Genomic DNA, 22,239 nt, shown 5'->3' with positions numbered 1-22,239 from the left:
AATATGTGCCTCAACTTATGCATCACTGGCTAGGCAACAAATAAAGCACAAGTATCTGTTCTTATCAAAGGTACATCTTATAGTAAAATACATGCCTGGATGAAGGAATCATCCAAATAGGGGCATCATCAATATATAGCAAACCTGTAGAGCAGCCAGTTATTAATGAACATACTGTAGGAACCCACTTAAGGTCCAGGAAATCACCCCAGGCCAATCAAGTAGTACATAGTTACAGCAAATCCACATCAATCAAGCAGATAAGCCACCAGGATAATCATCAAGTAAACTATCCTCTTCTAGCAACCATATTTGCATCTTATATGTATACACCCATCAATAAGTTACACAGGTGTGTAACTAGAATTTTAGTATAATGAATGTTCTATTTGGACAATAGAAGCAAACCAGTAAGCTATATCTTCCAGGAATGAGCAACCCATTCAAATTCAAGCATCTCCCTGTAGCATTGCCTAGCTATTGAATTAGTACTTGTCAATCCCAAGTAAACCATACACCTGTAAGAAATAAGACTTGCTCCTTACATAATTAAACCACTAAGAATAGTCAACTGAATGCAAACATTTAGTTTAGCAGAGTAAGATACCACTGAAATTACATGTGCTGGGATGAGTACTCATTCAAATAGAGGCACCTAATTAAGCATAGTTCACCTATCAGTGAATTTATTACTTGACTAGCTCAAGTCACAGAGCACAATAATCTGCACATATAATTACTAGAACATGATCAACTGAAACCAATCTTTAATTAGCTCCACTACTATTACCCGAATTTATACCACAAACAAGCACAAGACGCCAGGACATGGTCATAGGCAGAGTGGAGAGGAGAGGAATAGCTCACAGTAGTGCATACGAGTAGAGGAAGAGGCCGGCGCCGGGGTTGCATCTGCGGCACCGTCCCGCCGGCGTCGAGGTTGAGGATGCAGTGGGAACAGCAACATCATCACCACAACCATCACAGAAGCACCACCACCACAGCAACACTGCAGACACACCACACTAGCACCACTCCACCGAAAGCAAGAGCTCAGGAAGAGCGAAGTAGTGCTCGTAGGCGACGAGACAGAGCAGCAGGAGGCGTGGCAACCAGAGAACCACACCGGTGACCTAGCCACGGCTAGGGTTGCCGTGAGGCACGGGTGTGTGAAAGGGGGCGGCGTCAAGGCAGCGGTATATGGTAGGGAGGTCCGTGGCGAAGCCACGCCGGGGAGCAGCGTCGGAGGAGGAGACCGGCGGCGGTCAAAATACCACCAACGGCGACCTAGGGTTCCAGGTTGGGGAAGCACAAGAGAGGCCACAAGGACCAAATCAAAGAGAGGGGAGTTGAACAGCAGGTCGAGGCGGACCAAAGCCCTCTCGCGCCGACGCCGGAGCAGGCAGGAGGCGGCCAGGAAAGGGCGGCGTGGCGGAGCCTGGGGCGTCACGGTAGCGTGCTCACATGAGTAAGCGAAGAGAGGGATGCCAGTAGGGATTCGGTAGAGGAGAGAACAGCGGAGCCTCAGCGGCGTGCGGCGGCGCCGGAAGCAGCCGGTGACGGCCGGTGCGACAGTCGGCGGCGCGGCAGCAGCGCATCGCCAGAAGAGCAATCGTGCGCGAGCGTGTGAGATGAGAACGAGTGAGAGAGTCCTGTTGGGCTGGGCTCGTACTTGTACGCGTTTGACTCAACCGTGTGTATACGTTTATACTACTAGAACCAATTAGCTCAATCAGCTTTAGTCCAAGATAGAATCAACTAGTATCGTAAGTGAGTATAAATTGCCCAATTAACTCTCATCTTAATAACTAATGTGTACGCGTGTCCCTAACCATATAAGTTCATTGAATTATACTTACATGTTAGTGCATTTATGAGTGCCTATTTTATTATTATTATTATTATTATAGATTAAATAAAAATATTTAACAATAATACAAGTTGTTTTCTAACTTCTAAAAACCATTATGAATATTACTCATGTTTATATTGATTGAATTTTTAAAATGCTCAGAATAATATTTCACCCTTAATCATGTAATATAATTCATCATATTCAATAAATAAAACTTAGTTTTTGATGTTGAATTAATAAAAAATCATTAAGTAAATAAAGAAAGCACTAAAACTAATTTTATTTTATCAGTATCTTATTAAATCCTTATTAGAGGGATTTAAATCCTGATTAATAATTATCCTAATTATTAATTCTTTAAAAATAATAAAATATCAAATCCAATATTATTTTTATTTCAAAGTTATAATAACTTCAACTCTATAATGAAGTTATTACCTTAAGAATTATATGGTAGATCAGGAAACCCTAGTTCCATTATCAACAAAGTGATAACCTCATAATTTTATGTGGAAACCTAAAACCCTAATTCAATTATGAACCATCTTATTTAGAAACCAATTGTTCATTATCTAATGAAACCAATAGTAAACCCTAGACCACCCAACTCTAACTGAGATACTTCTTATTAGTTAAGAAGTATGTTCTTCAAAAGTTATTCTTTTGAAGAAAATATAGAATAGTCATCAACTATACCTAATAAGATCTATAAACCCTAGCTAGCTATCACCAGCAAGATGAACCAACCTTGATAGCAACCATGTATAAATAATTGCTTAGAATGCCTAGGCTTAACTCAACCTTACAAGCCCTAGGTGTTGATGAATCCAACATTGTTGGGATCCATCTAATCCTTACTCTAGATCCCAATTAGAACCATAGTAAACCATAGAACTCCGCAATCCTAATTATCATACTTGTTCTTTATCAAAGAACATGTTCTTCAAAACTTATTCTTTTGAAGTATATGATAAGCAATCATTAACCATGTCTTATAGTAATCAAACCAACAACTATCCATTACATGATAGGATTATACCAAATCTTATTATTGTGTGCTATTAATATTATTGTTATGATGTATTGCATTACTTGTTTATGATTCTAGGTAATCAACCCCTAATAAGAACCCTGTTTGTGAACCATCTCTAAAAGTGCAACACACTTTGAACTAATCATTACAACTCACTAATCCTAAATCATCGGGGTTAGGTCACGCTTAGAACAATTGCATCTCATACTTATGCATTATTGCATCCTTGCCAATCTTTTAAACATCGTCCTTACCGGACGATGATGCTATTTCAGAATTTGGAGTTATTGCGTATCGAAGACCTTGTCTGCATAATCTTGCAGTCAAGAAAGGCAAGTTCATCGCTTGCTCATGTCATTTGAGTATTTTTACCAAATTACTTGCAAAGTACTATAATTATCACTCTTGCATAAAAAAGCAAAACCACTATTTTCATAACTATGAATATGACTATGTGGTGGGCAATGGAACCATGGATTGTGTTGATATGGTGGAGGTTCCATTGCAAGGGTTTATATCCATCTAGGATTAAACAACAAATGTCGTCCAGTGATTCTTGTGCCGTAATACCCGTGTTAACCATAAGATCTGGAGTGGGACGTACTAGTCAATCGTATTTCCACCTCTTGTACATCAACGGACGCGCTTTACCGTAGAACACTTGTATTCCAAGGGGGCAAGCGGTAGGCTGGGGAAGCCTTAAGTCCCCACGGCAGAGACCGTAGAACACTTGTCGCCCGAGGATCAGGTTGTAAGGTGGGGGTCCCAGCAAAGTCCCCACGGTATTGTGGTCTATGATGGGTTGCATCTCCCGGCGAAGGAGTTCATGGTAGAGACCTGAACTGTTGTCGTGGTCGGGGGCCGTCCTTAATTGGTATACGAGCACCGGCGAGGACCCATGGTCGGAGTTTGCATCAAAGGGTGGGTGTATGAGGTAGCGGAGGAATATGATTGGCTATGACCTTATACCGGGCCTCACACCAAAGGAAGTGTGGACGGGAAAGTACGCCCGGTTGGCACCAAGGTTAAGATCTCTTATGGGTAAAGCAACACACCTCTCGCGAGTGTAATGAACCGTGACCTGTCACTCCTCGTTCCGGGATATGGAACTGCGAACGCTGCCGGAAAGGAACTCCATGAAGTTCTAGTAAACCGGTGAAGGCTGACGGACATAGTTCTTCTGAATAAAAGCAACCTTTTGAAGAAATGGTTATAAAAACCTGCATTGGTATTAGACTTTCTGGTCTAATGCTGTAGTTAGTGCATTAAACACCCCTTTCCTATAATGAACTTGTTGAGTACGCTCGTACTCATCCCACTCTTAAATCCCCTGCTTAGATATGGAGGCATCGAAGGAGGATCTACAGTGCAACTCGAAGGCCGAGGAGTCAACAACTACTTCAAGAGACAGGACCCTGTCAGAGGAGTCAGATACCACATCCAACAAGGTGAAAACCTTGTTTAGCCATAGAAGGGAACTAGCTTCCTAAACCTAGCTCCTATTTAGCTATAATCTATTCTTAGCCCCTTTAGCTAGTTAAATACTCTACAAATAGAGTTCGTGATAAGACTAGACTACGAGTCATTCTTCTGGAGTTTATTTGCAGCTTTACCTCATTGTAAAGTAGGAGGCTGTGATGATCTTATGTAACAGAGTCAATGTTGTAATTCTATAGACATGCCTTGGACCCACATATGTTTCTGTTGTACCACTCTGAGCGATATAATACTAGTGGAACTGTGTTTCATTGGTGTTATATCAGACTTGCATACTACACCATGCAGTGGTATGCCGGGTCACCACACCCCTACTCTTCAGGATGTTTCCATGATCCTTGGACTACCTATTCAGGGCGAGCCACTGTGTATGAACACAGCTTCTGATGGGTGGCGCCAGCAGATGGAGGCGCTTATTGGCAGGGCTCCTCCGCTGCCGGCGAGATCCAAAGGCGAGGGCTCCCGCCGGCGCATCTTTCTCTTGGATTAGGCTTAACTTTGGACAATGCCCGGAAGGGGCCAACAGGGACACTCTGAGGACGTACACCCGCGTGTACTTATGGTACATGATTTCGAGGACTCTCTTTGCTGACAGTGGTGGGAAGCTGGCCCATTGGTGTTGGCTGAAGGCGCTTACGGTGTTGGAGCACCGGTGGAGTTGGGGAACAGCGGCACTTGCCCCACGGTCAGCTTACCAGTTGAAGCCAAGGGGCAAGGCTCCAAACCGGTACACTCCGGAAGATTATGTCAACCAAGGAAAGAAGGTTGTCATTGAGGAGGATGAGAGGCCGCCGCGGAGATCATCTTTGTCGAGGATGAGGAACGACGAGCCGTTATCTTCAGAGGAGGAGGAGCAGGAGGAGCAGCAGCAACAAGAGCCACGGCAGCGGACAAAAAGGATGGCCGTCCGGAAGCAGCCCGCGAGGAGGGGACGTCGAGGATAGATGGATTTATGTTGTGAACTCTATCTTCATTGCTACGTGTTCTAAACTCTATGTCATTGCTACGTGTTGTGAACCCTATGTCATTTCGAACCATGTCTGTAATGCTACTTGTTGTTTGAATCTACGTGCTACGATGTGAGCTATGAAGTGTTATATGTGTATGTTCTGAAATTGCTACTTGTTGTGTCCAATGTTGTACTCAAAATTGTTGGAGTATGGTAGGATTTTTCATGGTTTTAACACAAGTCAATGTGTGGCGCCCTTCACACTGGCGCCACACTGCACTGTGTGGCACCCGTGGCATCGGCGCCACACATGCCAACTTATATCAACTTTTTGGTCGAAAACATCCAGGGGCTCCGGACGATAAGTCCTTAGCCGTTTTGGCGAGCCTCTTTATGTGGCGCCCGTGGCATCGGCGCCACACTGTGAGGTGTGGCGCCCGTGCCATCGGCGCCACACAAACAGGGTCACAAAACGGCTAAGTCCCAGACGATTTGCCTTACAGTATGTTTTGGCCAATTACAAATGCATGTGTGGCGCCGATGGGAGGGGCGCCACACATGCTGCCACGTCGGATCGGCGCACCAGCTCAGCGTCAGGGCACCACGTCGGCTGGGGGAGTGGCGCCGCATGCACTAGCGCCACACGTGCATGTGTGGCGCCCATGGGAGGGGCGCCACACAAAAGGGTTAAATGGGTGAAATAGTTTGCCCGGAGGGTCAGTCTGTGCTATAGTTGCAACAAAGGGTTATTTTTGTGTAAATCGCCACAACATACCGCACTAAGGGCATCTCCAACCGCGCGACCCAAACGGACGCGCTGGGGTCCGTTTTGGGCCGTTTGGGTGGCCGCGCGGACACGCGGACAGCGCCCCGCGTCCGCGTGTCCGTTTGGGTCGCACGCGGCGCCCAACGCGGCGACCCAAAGAGACGCCACGTGGTTCGTCTTCCTTGCGCGGCGCTGCGCCATGGCAGGCCTCGACGGGACAGCCATGGTGGGCGGTGGAACGCGCGGGAAAGTTCCCGCGCGCACCAAGGTTCCCGCGCGCGAAAACGCCATTGGCGCGCGTGAGCGCCCAAGTTTCCCGCCAGGCCGCCGGCTATAAAAGACGGCGGCGGTCTCACACAGACCGCAACACCATCCTCTCCCCCCACCTTCTCCGGCGCCATGCCGCGCACCCTGCAGGCCACATGGGCCAAGCTCTCCCTCGCCGCCCGAGCCAGGTTCCCGCGGACGGAGGAGGAGGAGCGCGCGGACTCGCGGTGGGTCGCCGACGACGAGGCGCTCCGCGTCGCTTCCGAGGCGGCGGCAAAGAAGGCCGGTGACGCGGAGGAGGCGGCCGCGGAGGGCTGGCACGAGACCGCGGACGGCTGGCACGAGGCCGCGAAGGAGGGGGCGGCCGCCGCGGAGGAGCCCGTCGACGAGGAGGACCTCGCGCTGGCGAACATCAACGCCGCCATCGAGGAGCGTCTCGCCGACCTCACGCGCGTGACGAAGGAGCACGAGGCCACCTGGCGGGCCGGCCGCCGCCGCCAGGCGACCTCCTCGGCCAGAAGAACGAGCTGCTCGCTATGCGAGCAGCCCGTCACCTCATCCAGATGCCGTCGCCCGAGCGGCGCGTCCGGGAGGATGCTGAGTTGGCGGAGCGCGGCCGGCAAGAGCGCATGCGCCGGCGGCAGGAGAACCACGAGGCCCAGGCCCCCGCCCGCGTCCGCTCGGAGGCGCGCACCGCCGTGGAACGCGCCGCCCTGCGGGGAGGTGGAGATATGCGGGAAGCGGATGATTCCGCCGCAGGAGGCGGAGCGCGAGCGCGCCCGAGGTGCGCAGACGGAAAGGAGGAGGATGATGGCCTCCGCCCAAGCCGCCGCTGCCGCCGCCCGCGCCGCCGCCGACGCGCCACCCAGCCCGTAAGATGGAGTGGAATCCTCACGCGTACAGGCCGCCCGCGTCGAGTGAAATCCACGGCCCCGACGGCGAGCCGGCGAGGAGTCGCCGGCGAGGCCGCCGGCCCCGTACGTATTTAGGATAGAAGTAGTAGCTAAAAAAATGTAATGAGTTCTTTTTAATGAAAAATATTGTTTATGCCTATGACACGCGGGCCAGGGGCGGACAAGGGGCGGACGCGAGTTCGCGACCAGCCTTTCGCGTCCGCGGCCACGCAAACCCGGCCAAGATTTTGGCCGGGTTTGCGTCGATCCGGACGATGCGGGCACCGTTTTAGGGATGGATCCGCGCGCTGGGCCGGGTTTTTGTCCGGCTGGACCCATCCGGACGCGCGGGCACGGGATGGGTCGCCCGGTTGGAGATGCCCTAAGCCATACAGGGTTGGGGCAGAACGGGGCGCGACACCCGTTTGTCCTGCTCCAGCACGAATCTCAAAGCGCAAGCAAGGCGTGCCATTCCTCGCCGCTTGTCTCCTCACGTGGCCGAAACGCCGCCGCACCTGTTTTTTTCCCCTACACTGCTGAACTCGGCCGGCCGGCCGTCACGAACTGCCAAAAGGCTCCCCCCAGCACGCGCCGTCGATGGATTGTTCCGTCCGGGCCCGCATCACGAACCCGTCGCCGGCCGTCTCCCAGTTCTCCGGCGAGGGGCGGAGCCGCCAGGCGTCGAGGGTGTCCTTCCGCGCCATGGCGTCCGCCGTTCCGGTGGAGGAGCCCACGGCGGCGGCGGCGGCTGAGGCGAAGCCGCGGCCGAGCGGCGACTCCTTCATCCGGCACCACCTCAGGAGCCTCTCCGCGTACCAGCCCATCCTGCCCTTCGAGGTATCCCTCCACCTGCCTCCAACCCCTAGACCTCCCTGTACTGTGGAGTGTGCAAAATGCTCCACTTCTCACCGCGCTCGCCATGTGTTTGTGGAAATACCTACTAGTGATTCGGGAAGGAACATGAAAACGAGTACTATATTTAATGTTTTAGGGTGCCGAATTTAGTTTCGAAGTTGTTAATTTTGATGCCTTGATGTTGTTCTAGAACTCTGAACATGGGAACTCTTGCTAGGTGCTATCTGCTCGGCTTGGGCGTAAACCGGAGGACATAATCAAGCTGGATGCGAATGAGAATCCATATGGTCCACCCCCAGAGGTGCGTGCTTGTAATTCCTGTGTTGCGCATCTGTCTGATGACCTATATCACATAGTACTTGGGCAGCCACAACAAAAGGACATGCCACCAAAACAGCAACATAACTAGTACTTTGGTTCAATGGAAATCTTAATTCGGTAAAAAAAAAACAGTACTAACATACTAGTACCACATATCATTTTGAGCTTATAAAGGAGAGTGGCATATCTATATTTGAGCAACAAAAGGGGCCAACCTCAGTGTAGACAATACATACCTTCTCTTTCCTGTATTATCTCATGAATACCTGTATCTTCACAGGTCGCTACAGCATTAGGAAATTTAAAATTCCCTTATGTGTACCCTGATCCTGAAAGCCGCCACTTGCGTGCTGCTCTCGCTGAAGATTCTGGCCTTGAACTTGAGCACATACTTGTTGGATGCGGTGCAGATGAGCTAATCGATTTAATTATGAGGTCAGGGTTCAGCTCATCCTGTACCTGCTTTTTGTTGAGTTCTTCATCTCAAAGTATTCATAATGAATGGTGCAACTGCAGATGTGTACTTGAACCAGGTGATAAAATTGTAGATTGCCCTCCAACTTTTACCATGTATGAGTTTGATGCTTCAGTCAATGCTGCACTTGTCATCAAAGGTAGCTCATCTGATACGCCCTCCCAATTTTTATGTATTGAACCTTCCATAATTTTTATTTGCTAAAACCTTGTGTGATTTCTGAACCTGATTTGATATGCCGTTCACCATCCTTTGCTGTAGTTCCAAGACTTCCTGATTTCTCCTTAGACATCGCACATATTATCAAAGTGGTTGAACAGGAGAAACCTAAATGCATATTTTTGACATCTCCGAACAACCCAGATGGCAGGTATGTTGTTGGCACTCAAAAGGGGTGTTAATCTGTTTGTTTCTCGTTCATATTGCAGGACTTTGTAGATTCATCATTTCAATTTTTATTGTCAGTGTAATCAACGATGAGGATCTTTTAAAGATGCTTGACCTTCCGGTGCTTGTAGTGCTGGACGAAGCATATGTTGAGTTTTCAAGCCTTCAATCAAGAATGACATGGGTTAAGAAGTATGATAATCTGATTGTTCTCCGAACATTTAGCAAACGAGCAGGTGTGTGATTTGTGTTCTGTCGTTTTGGTATGTGTAGAAAGGTTATTCGTTATGACGAATCGAAAGAAAGTGGATTTCTTCACGAGTTATTAGTGATGCAGGTTTAGCTGGGCTTCGTGTGGGTTATGGAGCATTTCCTCTAAGCATTATTGAGTACTTATGGCGGGCCAAGCAGCCTTATAATGTGTCAGTGGCAGCAGAAGTCTCTGCATGTGCTGCCTTGCAGAACCCAACCTATCTAGAGGTGCATCTTTCACAGAGATAGTTTACATACAAAATCATTTTGAAAATTCCAGCTTGGCTAATCCACCTCTGTTGGACCTTTGATTCTTGAAGAGCGTGAAGAATCTGCTACTACAAGAGAGGGAGAGGCTTTTCAATCTTCTCAAAGGAATACCTTACCTGAAACCATTTCCCAGCCATGCTAATTTCATTCTCTGTGAAGTCACATCAGGAAAGGATGCAAAGAAAATAAAGGTCTGGTTTGCTTATTATTGTACTGTCCAAGCTTATGCTTTATTACATTGAAATACTATAGACAGTTTATTGTGATTTTAAGGTGACAAAATGTGAGTACCTGGAGCTTGAATATGGGTTATTTGTGTTCAAGATCATTGCTATTCACATTTTTAAATTTATTTCCTATATATGTCCCATTGAAACAATATTGTACATGCAACATCATTCACCTGATTTGGTGAAACTATATTTGCAGGAAGACCTCGCAAAGATGGGAGTGATGATCCGCCACTATGACAAGAAGGAACTGAAGGGTTATATTCGTATTTCAGTTGGAAAGCCTGAGCACACTGATGCACTAATGGAAGGCTTCAAAGCACTTCAACTGTGAGATTACTTATGATGGAGCAGTGAAGAGCTTAATGTGTATGTGTCTACTTGCTAGGCTTTTTGTACACTAGATGCAGCCTATCGAGTAGATATTTTTGCTTCGCTCCAACATCAATAAAGCGCACCTCTTCAGCTTGCAAACCAAGCAGGGGTCAACAATTACATCTGTGTTTAATTACTTCTGTAGGTCCAACCATTTAGCCATACACCCTGTTCAACAAAATTATTGTTCCGGGCAAGGCATTTGTAGAAGTCGAGTTTGAGTACTGCTTCTTTTTGAATTGCTATACATATAGTCGCTAGCTACTGTACCAAGTAGATTCAATGCCGCCTATCATGTACTGCCTCTGTTGGAGTTGGCAGTACCCATTACTAGAATCTGAATAGTGCAGTCTATAGAAGTTGAGTTTCTGGTTGGTTGGTACTGCTTCTTTTTGACTTGGCGTACCCATGACTAGCCAGGCTTGTAGTACACTACATGCGGTCTATCAGGTAGAGATTTGCTTGGCTCCAACGTCAGTAAAGTGCTCTCTTCAGCTTACAAACCAACCAGTGACAACTAGTTTTCAGTAAAACACCTGCGTTCAACTACTTCAGTAGCTCTAGCCATTTAGCAGTACACACTGTTTTCAGCACGGTTGCTGTTCGGAGCAGGACTTTTGAGGAAGTTGAGTTATTGGTTGTTACTGCTTCCTTTTGACTTGGCATAGTTCATTGTCTGGCTGCTTATGGAAAAGTTGAAAGTTGTATGGAAAATAAAAACTGCCATTGTCACAATCTTATCTTACTTTTGGCAAAGTCGTTATTCATGTGATGATAAAGTACTACAAGGAGCTACACTCTTCAAGGTTCAGACGACCTTTGTGGAACAGCTTGACTTCATTAGCTAGTTCCAAACCAAATACAGCGAAGCGAAGGAAGCTTGATGACAGATCAAAGCAACGAGTTCTCACTCCATTTTATTTAGGCAGAGATATTTATGCATGGCTGATGGCCATTGCAAATGACCAAGCCTCTTTATTTAGTTTCTGGCGACTGGCACAGCACTTGGTTGGTGCAGCACTGCAGCTGCGATTCTTCCATGGATGCTCACTGGTACTGGCTGGCGAGCTTGCCTTCCTTGACGATGTAGTTGGGCTCCGGGAAGTCCTGCCCCTTGAAGTACCTCTCCAGCATGTCCTTCACCCCGGCCGCGTACCTCAGCTGCAAACAGGTTAATTGTTTTTGTTTCAGAACATTTAGCCATGGAACATAGCCAGGCTTTGAAGCAGGGCAGGCTGTGCAAGTGAAAATTACCTGGCCGTCAATGGTGGTGCCGGAGATGTGAGGGGTCATGGCGTTGTTGGGCATGTAGCGCCACGGGTGGTCCTTGGGCGCCGGCTGCGGGTACCACACGTCGCCACCGTATCCTGATGACAATTGGAGGATTTCAGACAATCAGACTGGTTAGCTAGTTGTGTGTTGACGACGATCGAGCATGCCATGGGTGTGTACATCTGATTAAACAGTTAAGTCAGAGAGCTAGAAGCTCGGAATTCATTTGTTCTTACCAGCAATGTGGCCACTCTTGCAAGCGTCTGCCACTGCCTGCGTGTCCATGATGGCTCCACGAGCGTTGTTGACGATGATCACGCCCTTCTTCATCTTGGCGATCTTCTCCTTGTTGAACATGCCTCTGAAAGACAAGGAAGCGATCAAGAAACAGAAGCAAACACAAGGACAGGGTATGCAATGGAGTACCATGCATTGCTGATTAGTGCTGCAACTAGCTTACTTGGTCTTCTCAGTTAGCGGCATGTTGAGCACGACGACGTCGCACTTGGGCAGCATGGCATCAAGCTCCTCCTCAAACGTCGCCCCAAGCTCCCCCTCCAGCGCGCCGTCCATCCTGAGCCTGTCATGGTACAGCAGGCTGCACCCGAAGGGCTTGAGCCGCTGGAGCAGCAGCTTCCCGATGCGCCCGGCCCCGACGGTGCCCACCGTCTTGCCCTCGAGGTCGTAGGCGCGGTGCGCGATGCCGGCCAGGTCCCACTCCCCGTTGATTGCTTGTTGGTGCCCGGGGATGAAGTTGCGGGTGAGCACGAGGATGCGCATCAGCTGGTCCTCCGCCACCGACACCGTGTTGCTGCCGGTGACCTCGGCGACGGTCAGCCCTGCGGCGGCTGCCGCGGGGAGGTCGACGTGGTCGGAGCCGATCCCTGCCGTGAGGAGAAGCTCCAGGTTCTTGCCGCGCCGGATCCGGTCCGCCGACACGTACGCCGGGTGGAACGGCGTCGTGATGAGCACGTGCGCGTCCGCGATGTGCTTCTCCAGCTCTGCAAAGAGTGCAATGCATGCGTAATAAGATTAAGGGTGCGATGGGACGGGCCGGAGGTGAGTATAGTTTGGAGGTGATGTGTAAACGGCCGGTGACTGACCGCAGTTGGGGCCGTCCTTGTCGTCGGTGACGATGTACTGGTGGCCCTGCGACTCGAGCCAGCCGCGGATGCCGAGCGCGTTCTCCACGCAGCCCACGAAGTTTGGGTTCTGCGCCGCGTACTCGCCGCCCTTGTAGAAGACGCCCACGATCTTCTTGCTGCCCGGAGACGCCTGCACATACAATGCGATCAGGAAAACCGTCCCATTGCAGATTACACTGTTAGCGGTCTAATTTAGAGGTTGATAAGAAAAAGGTTTTACATGGAGGCTCCTGGTCGCCGGCGCGTTGAGGAGAGCCGGCTCCAAGGCCCGGATCACCTGCTTCGTCGCGCTCCTCATGGCCATGGATGCGATGACAGGATCCGGCGACGGTGAGTGACTGAAGGAATCAAAGCTGGTTGTGGTCGAGCTCGATCAGGTAGAGTGGCAAACACTGGTGCTGCTGAGAGTGTGGCTGGCTTGGACTGTGGAATATGGCACCGAGCCGGCTGCCCATATATAGGGGCGCAGGAGCCGTGCAGTACCCATCAGCTACGTTCTCGCCGGACGTCGACGCGCCGTCGAGCAGGTGCACCTGGCCGGGCTGGTCGCCGAATAAAAATAGCAGCCAGGGGCCCCGCCTGCCGCTGCGATGGTGGCGCAAGGTCGCACGGATATCGCCGGGCAGGGCAAGGGAATAAGGGATGCGAAAGGCGAAAGTGGTGCTGCGCCGGCAAGTCAAGCTAGGCTGCTAAGGGTGAACCGAGAGATGTGGGAGGACGACTGTCCCGTCCCGTCGGCGGGTCACATCGGTGTTTCCCACGGTTTTGCTATGTCAACTGAGATTTTTTTAAGTCTAAGTCACTTAAAAAATGTGCTTTGAGTTGTACTTTTCTGTTAAAAAAATGCAATTGCACTTTTCTGACAGAAAAGTGAAACTGAACCGAGTTGCACTTTTCTTTGAACTGTAGTTGCACTTTTCTGAGTTGACTGAGACTTAAGAAAATCTCAGTCAACTGAGACATAGGCACACCCGGTTTTGCTATGTCTCAGTCAACTGAGATTTTCTTAAGTCTAAGTCACTTACAAAAAATGCTTAAGTTGCACTTTTCTGTTAAAAAAATGCAATTGCACTTTTCTGCCAGAAATGTGCAACTGGGCCGAGTTGCGCTTTTCTTTAAACTGCAGTTGCACTTTTCTGAGTTGACTGAGACTTGAGAAAATCTCAGTCAACTGAGACATAGACACACCGCATCTTGTGTGGCGGCGGCGAGTCTCTCGTAACTTTGTTTTCAAAATAAATTTTACGATTTATACTGTAATAATTTAATGCAGCGTGTGTGTTGAAAAATATAAGCAAATTGCTATTTTTTGGGAAAAGATCCCAATCTAAGAATTATTCCATAAATTCACAAGAAGTACGAAGCACACTAAACATAATAAAATGCATAAGTAAAGATCTGAAATAACCAAGGCACAAGGAGATGAGAAGGTGATGTATCCTCAAATTCACTCTTTTGAGTGCTACTCTCCGTTAGAAAAATGTGTAGCCAAAGCACTCCAAACGCACGAAGGCTTCACGGCCTCACCATATCCTCCTCGAGTCTTTCCATCAAAAGGGAAGTCCTCGATCCATTAAAGGACCCTTGAGGGCGGTCACAAGCCCGTACAAGCTTGAGGCAATCTCCACAATTTAATTGAAGGCTTTCAAGAAATCGCTACAAATGCCTCACGTTTGAAGAATCTCTACAACTTAATTGGAGGCCCCAAAAACACCTGTAAAATCACTAAGACATATAGGGCCCAAAGACCCAAGAGAAACAAGCTTGGGTACAAGCAGCCGAAGGAAATGTCTCACGAATTTTCACCTCCACATATCGCCACGAAGAACTCAAACCAATGCACCAATGGCAACTCCCTTGCTCTCAAATTTCACCAAAGCTACAAAAGCTATGTGGGGAATAAGAGAGGAAGAACAAAGGAGGAGAACACCAAATTTACGCCAGATCTAGATCTAGGGATTCCCTCACAAAGAGAGGATTTTGATTGGTAGGATTCTAGATCTAGATCCTCTCTATCATTTCCCTCAAGAAGATGCAAGCATCCTAGGAGGAATAGAGAATTAGGGAAACCTATTAAGGTCAACAATGGGGAGAGACTTGAAAAAGACCGCCACAACCACCTAACAACAAAAGACTCTGGTCTAGAGGGCCGGAGACTCCAACCCCCACTAGAGAGCAAGGAAGACTTGAAAATGGAGAAAAAATGCTTCGACACAGAGTCCCCCCCCCCCCCACCCGAGGCTAGAGTCTCCGGTTGTGGGAAAGATAAAGGTAGAAACATAAAAATCGAAACGAGTATAACTTGACCATTCAGACTCTGATTTTGATGATCTTGGGCTCGTTTCGAAGATAGCAAAGAGATCTACAAGATCATGCAGAGAAACATCATATTACAACAAGGGAGGATAGAAAAATGAAGAAAGGTTTGACCTATATGCAAAAGAGAAACTAGTAAAACCTCCAATATTGAAAATACAACAACTTGAGTTAGGAAACTCCGATTTAGGTGAAACCAATTTTGTTGGAAATAGGATGACAAGAGATCATCCCAAAAAAGTGAACATCTTAATAGGAAGTGGGGTAGATATTTCCTTGAATTTGAAGGTGAAACCTTTCAATACGAAGAGCATGGGAAAACTCCAATATCGAAAAGTCAACAAGTATTTCATGCGAAATCCGTTTTGATGAACTAGAGCTTGTCATGAGAATAATAACAAAATCTAAAACACCATATGGTAACAACCAAGAAAGATGATGCAAGGATTTTAGCTCTCTCCGAACGATCCGATCAAGTTACTCATTTAGGAGCTCTTTTGATAGTACGACCAACTATCCTATAAACCGGTCTCCCAAATATACAAAGAGACCGGTAAGAAAGAACTTGTATCAACAACAAACCTTAACCTTGTGCATTCCACTTGAGCTAGATGATCACGATGTTGACAGCAACAAAATGTAACACATTTCTTGATTGTCCTTTCTTGATGAAGTCTTGTGGATTTCTCTCCCATACTCCAATATTGGAGAGTCTCTTCTTCGACGTATCTTCACATATCCATAATCACCATATGGATCGCAAGCTTCAAGCATATATCTTTTAATAATTGGCTCATCTTGAATGTGCACTTCATTTATTCTTTCTTTATTATGTTGATGTCTTGAAGGTACACATGAGAGCGCACTCCATCTACTTCTTCGAGACATACTTATCACATGATCTTCTTCACTTTATTCTTTTTGCAACATCGAAGCCAACATATGATTTAAGCATTCTCGATTGATAAACCCTACAAATATAATTCAATGCAAATATTAGTTCATAGGGATTACCATTAATTACCAAACCACACATGGGGGCTCCATGCACTTTCATGGTTGACGAAACTCTAACTATAGGGACCCTTCTACAACGACGAGCTTGGTCTAAGGTCCCCACCCCTTCCCGTCGCCGTAGCAGCTAGCTAGCATAGGAGGAGGGGAACTGTCGATTCTCGGTTATAGACGTCGAGGACGAGGCAGATAGAGATGGGCTTGCTGATTGATGCATGTAAAATGCTTACATCAACTTTGTAGTTTATTACCACATATTACCACATATTGAATCTTATATAATGTTATTTGCATGTTTTATATTGTTTTCGGAGATTTTCTAAACAACCCCCTCTCCTCTGGTTCTAACTATGTCTGGTAAAAAACACCTTATGTTAGTATTTTTGACTTTACATGAGATACGGGACTTGAAAAAGGACAAGGTCAGGGGCCACGCTTCAAATTTTTTGAGAAGAACAAAATGAGCTAAAGTGGGACACCAGGAGATCAATGGGTTGGGAAAGAGGCCCAGTGGCGCGCCCTCCCCCTATTGGCGCACCACCTGGGGTCTAATCCCCCCGACCGTCCGATTCACATCAATCTTTCGCCCACAGACTTCATTTAGCCTAAAACCCCCTATATATATGGCCCCCAGGGTTTCCTCGACGCTAAGGAGGCGGAGATCAAAAACACATAAACAGAGAGTCAGCAGGATGCCGCCGGTGGAGATTGGAGGGGGAAACACTACCGAAATCGCCTCCAATGGACTCCACCCCCCTCCGGCATGGTCATCATCATCTTCATCAACACCTTATGCATCATTTTCATCTAACCCTTGTAATCTCTTAGCAAACATGATGTGTGAGGCAATCTATCGTTTTCCCGTGATGTATTGTACCTCTACGTCTTTGTTTGAGTAGTGACTTGTTCTTGGCGATTGTGAGATAATTTGTTGATGGTTTCATATAAGTATTTGTTATTTCTATGATGATCTCTTGTACTGATATATGAGTGCACACATATGTTGGGGAATGCATGAGGTTGTCACATGATGATAGGAGAAGGGACAACTGGAGCTTGACAGAAACCATGTCCCAATTCTTAGATTCATGTTGTATAAATTCATGGTTAATCAACGTGGGGTATAACTATGAGGACCCTTTAAACTTACAGCGGTGGTTGGACTTTATGTCTTAATAATTCCCTTATTTGTTCTTAGTTGGCATTGGGATCAATCACTAGTGGTGTATTTGCGCATGTTTATGGCTGGACAAATCTATGGCTCCTCTGTAGAAGAAACACTAAAAAGACTATTCTAAACTTAACTAACTGTGACAACCACACAAATGAAGTAGCAATTCTCCAGAACACTTACTCCCTTGAGTTACTTCATCTTACTCCACTTCACCTGCATCCCTTGACATATGTGTGCACTCATATATCGATACAAAAGATCATCAGACAAGATAACAAATACTTATATGCAACCAGCAACAAACTATATAACAGTTGACATGAACAATTCACTACTCAAACATCAACATAGAGATAGAATAGATCATGGGAAAACAAAATATTGCATCATACATCATGTTTGCCAAGAGATTACAGAGGGGGATGATGAAGAGTTCCTGTAGATGTTGATGAAGATGGTGCTAATGCCCTCACCGGAGGGGGGTGGAGTCCACCGGAGGTGATTTTGGCAGCGTTTCCCCCCTCCGATCTCCGCCATCGGCAGCCTGCTGACTCTCTGTTTCTGTGTTTTTGATCTACGCCGCAGTAGCCTCGACGAAACCCCCCGGGGTCATATATAAACAGGCTCGGAAAGAGAGGGGGTGGCGCGCCCTCCCCCTTTGGGCGCGCCACCTGGCCTCTTTCGGGCCTCGAGCGTCCGTTTCGCCTCATCTTTTCGCGAACCGACTTGTTTTCCCCTAATAACTACTATATATACGACCCTAGGGGTCTCTTCGAGGCTACGACAACGTAGATCAAAAACAAAGAAACAAAGAGTCAGCAGGTCGCCGCCGGTGGAGATCGGAGGGTGGGAAACTCTGCCGGAATCGCCTCCGGTGGACTCCACACCCCTAGTGAGGGCATCAGCACCATCTTCATCATTTTAATCAACATCTACAGCAACTCTTCATCATCCCCCTCTGTAATCTCTTGGCAAACATGATGTATGATGCAATATATTGTTTTTCCATGATCTGTTGTATCTCTATGTTGATGTTTGAGTAGTGAATTGTTCATGTCAATTGTTATATAGTTTGTTGTTGGTTGCATACAAGTATTTGTTATCTTCTATGATGATCTTTTGTATTGATATATGAGTGCACACATATGTCAAGGGGATGCATATGGTTATCACCGTTGCATGTTGATAGGATGAGGGATAGTGGGAGCGACAGAAACCTTCTTGTCCTAATTCTTGGATGCATGTTAGCGGGGGGGGGTCAAATTATGGGGACCTTTAAAATTACAGCGGTGGTTGGACATTCTTAGATGCATGTCTTAATAATTGTTTTTCTTTCACATTGCGATGGCCTTAGGATCAATCACTAGGGGTGTACTTGCTCATGTGCATGTCTACACCTATCTATGGCTCCTCTCTAGAAGAAACACTAAAAAGACTATAATGAGCTTCACTAATTGTGACAACCACACAAATTAAATAGCAATTTTCCTGAACACTTGCTCCCTTGAGTTCACTTCACTTCCCTTCATCTCATTGCATTTTACTTTATTGTTCTTTACTTGTCTTGCATTTTAATTTTGTATACATGTACCCGGTCACGTTTCATTTTTGTATGCATGGATTTTGTGAAAATTTTGGACCTCCTTAGCTATTGTCACCACCTACAACCCACTAAACAATAGACACACTCAACATTTCTCTGTTGGCCCGAGCCACCAAACACATGAGAAACTATGAGCTCAACTAAGCTAGGGACATCTTGTATGAGGGTAGATAGCTATTCTCCGTTGGCCCGGCCTATCAAACGCACCCTATAACTCCAACATGGTGCACAATAACTTATTTTTTTCTCAGCTCAATGGATATCTGATGGATCCCAAGTGCCGGAGATCAATTGCAGTACTTTTCAATAAGAAAGGTTGTCGAACCCACGAGGAGCTGAATGTATTAGTTTGCAGAAACAACAAGAAATCAGTAATAGTAAAGTAGCGATTTTGGTGTTTTTGGGTATATAGTTTGCGATAAAAATAAAGTACAGAAAATAAATAGCAAATAACTAAATGCTCTCGGTGAGAGAAAATCCCAATCCTCTATGCAGCAAGAGGACAAGCTCAAGTGTATGTGCTTATATGAGACTAAAGTTCCCGAGGGCAGCATGGATTTACTAGCACCTGAGTTCTAAACAACATGGTAAATATCATGTCAAACTTTATTCAATTAGGAGAGGAGCCTTAGTTAGGTGCAGCCTTAGATATATGCAAATACACCCCTTCTGATGGGTCCTAGAGCCATTTTCATGAGCAAGTATATGAATCATTAAGACATAAATGTCCCATCATAACCATAAGATTTGGGGCCCCCACATAAACCCCTCTAATGCAACCCATAGTGTTGGAAGACGGTTTCTATCATTCCGACCGCTCCAACACTATTGCATTACATTAAAGTGCAGCCCTATGAGCCCATATAGGTGAAGTAATATGCAGTCAACGTTCGCCTAAAACCATAATAGAACAACATAAAAGATATAAAACTTGACCAAATACTCATTGCACATCATATAAAATCATAGCTAGATCATCATATGCCCTCAGGAACGTGGGAAACTACTCACAAGTGTCAAACATGATATGGACCAGAAGAATATATAATGGTTACTGTTATCACCAGAATTTGACCGGATCATAGGTGGGCCGCGATTAAGATGGGCTTGAAGAATACACGCGGAAGATATACATGAATCGGCCTTGTATACAAAGTTTGGGCTAGTTTGCCCGTATATCTGTAAATATAGTAGGATACGTGTCGGTTAGATAGAATTTGGCTCGTGCACGGTTGGGATTATTCCCACGTTAGAAAGTCTACGAACTATAAATATGTATCTAGGGTTATTGAGAAAAACAACAATCACGTTCATCACAAACCAATCTAGGCGCATCGCCAACCCCTTGTTTCGAGGGTTTCTTCCGGGTAAGCATCATGCTGCCTAGATCGCATCTTGCGATCTAGGCGATATACGTTTATTCGTTGTTCATGCGTTGCTCGTGCTGAAGCCTTGTTGATGGCGAGCAACGTAGTTATCATAGATGTGTTAGGGTTAGCATTGTTTCATCGTGTCACATGCTTTTGTCCATGCAACCCTTAGACGTCTAGCCGCCCTTACACCTATATTAGGTGTAGGGGCGGCACCTCGCTTGATCATTATTTAGTAGATCCGATCCGTTATGATTGCTCCTTGTTCTTCAAGGATTAGTTTAATATCTGCATAGTTAGGCCTTGCAAACGGGTTGAAGGATCCAGTAGCACGTAGGGTGTAGTTTGCTAGCCCTAGATAAGATGTTCCAGGGATCTGTTGCGGTCAGAAACCCACCGGCGGGCAGCGACTGGCAACACAGTAGAGCCGGGAACAACTAGGGCTGCGGCTGGCCCCAGTCCCTCAGAGCGACGGCCCGCAAAGCCTTCTGGTCACACGTCCGATGCTTGTCGCAAGGGCGTGCCACCTGACCTATACCTGGTCGGGGAAGGTGTTGGATGATGCCTCGCTTAGTTTCCTGCATGGCATACACGTAAACATTAAATACGAGCCTCGATCGGCTCTCGGGTTGTCTCGTGAATCGGCTCAAAGAGCCGATCCACCCATGATTCGTACAAGGTGTCCGAATATATGGTGGTCCTGCTTGATCAAGATAAAGCTAATGCGATCTACGACGATTTAGGGTTTTCACCGCATAATCGGATCATCCTACTCACGATTGGGCCTCGCGCTCGCGTACGGTGATCGTAAGCCGATCCTAGACGGGGCCTAAAAACCAACACGAGGTTGATCCCCGGAACATCCTGTCTAGGGCTAGCAAACTACACCCTACACGCCGCTGGATCCTCCAACCCTTTGTAAGGCCTAACTATTGCGGATATTAAACTAATCCTTGAAGAACAAGGAGCAACCGTAACGGATCGGATCTACTGAATAATGATCAAGCGGGGTGCCGCCCCTACACCTAAGATAGGTGTAAGGGCGGCTAGATGTATAAGGGTTGCACTACGACGGCATATGATACGAAGAACAATGCTAACCCTAACACATCTAAGATAACTACGTTGCTCGCCATCAAAAAGGCTTCAGCACGAGCAACGCATGAACAACGTATAAGCTTGTGCTGCCTAGATCGCAAGATGCGATCTAGGCAGCATGTTGCTTACCAGGAGAAACCCTCGAGACGAAGGAGTTGGCGATGCGCCGAGATTGATTGTGTTGAACGTTGGTTGTTGTTTATTCCATAAACCCTAGATACATATTTATAGTCCAGAGGACTTTCTAACTCAAGAGTGCACTGATACGTCTCCGACGTATCGATAATTTCTTATGTTCTATGCCATATTATTGATGATACCTACATGTTTTATGCACACTTTATGTCATATTCGTGCATTTTCTGGAACTAACCTATTAATAAGATGCCGAAGTGCCGGTTCACGTTTTCTCGCTGTTTTTGGTTTCGAAATCCTAGTAACGAAATATTCTCGGAATTGGACGAAACGAAGACCCGGGGGCCTATTTTTCCACGGAGCTTCCGGAAGACCGAAGAACATACGAAGTGGGGCCACGAGGTGGCGACACCACAAGGCGGCGCGGCCCGGGGGGCCCGCGCCGCCCTATGGTGTGGCCCCTCGTCCGGCCCCCGACTCTGCCCTTCCGCCTACTTAAAGCTTCCGTCGCGAAACCCACGATGCGAAAAACCACGATACGGAAAACCTTGCGAGACACCGCCGCCGCCGATCCCATCTCGGGGGATTACGGAGATCTCCTCCGGCACCCTGCCGGAGAGGGGATTCATCTCCCGGAGGACTCTACACCGCCATGGTCGCCTCCGGAGTGATGAGTGAGTAGTTCAC

The 22,239-nt window shown here is 47.2% G+C and overlaps 2 protein-coding genes across 2 annotated transcripts; one reads left to right on the top strand and one right to left on the bottom strand.

The window, feature by feature from the left end:
• The first annotated feature begins 7,842 nt into the window (after nucleotides 1–7,842).
• LOC124692969 (histidinol-phosphate aminotransferase, chloroplastic-like) lies at nucleotides 7,843–10,664 on the top strand. Its single transcript, XM_047226410.1, has 9 exons — nucleotides 7,843–8,097; nucleotides 8,333–8,416; nucleotides 8,717–8,871; nucleotides 8,953–9,050; nucleotides 9,173–9,281; nucleotides 9,377–9,534; nucleotides 9,636–9,778; nucleotides 9,871–10,011; nucleotides 10,250–10,664. The coding sequence occupies exons 1-9, from the start codon at nucleotides 7,858–7,860 to the stop codon at nucleotides 10,382–10,384; spliced, it is 1,263 nt and encodes a 420-aa protein (XP_047082366.1). The 5' UTR covers nucleotides 7,843–7,857; the 3' UTR covers nucleotides 10,385–10,664.
• Nucleotides 10,665–11,167: 503 nt separating this feature from the next.
• LOC124692970 (formate dehydrogenase 1, mitochondrial-like) lies at nucleotides 11,168–13,254 on the bottom strand. Its single transcript, XM_047226411.1, has 6 exons — nucleotides 13,063–13,254; nucleotides 12,801–12,972; nucleotides 12,158–12,698; nucleotides 11,934–12,058; nucleotides 11,680–11,792; nucleotides 11,168–11,586 (listed from the first exon to the last, which is right to left on the bottom strand). Exons 1-6 carry the CDS (start codon nucleotides 13,144–13,146, stop codon nucleotides 11,473–11,475), a joined length of 1,149 nt encoding a protein of 382 aa, XP_047082367.1. The 5' UTR covers nucleotides 13,147–13,254; the 3' UTR covers nucleotides 11,168–11,472.
• Between the last annotated feature and the right edge of the window lie 8,985 nt (nucleotides 13,255–22,239).

This window comes from Lolium rigidum, chromosome 2 (assembly GCF_022539505.1).
Source record: "Lolium rigidum isolate FL_2022 chromosome 2, APGP_CSIRO_Lrig_0.1, whole genome shotgun sequence".
Classification (NCBI taxonomy): domain Eukaryota; kingdom Viridiplantae; phylum Streptophyta; class Magnoliopsida; order Poales; family Poaceae; genus Lolium; species Lolium rigidum.
This window is presented reverse-complemented; position numbering and strand designations above follow the sequence as displayed.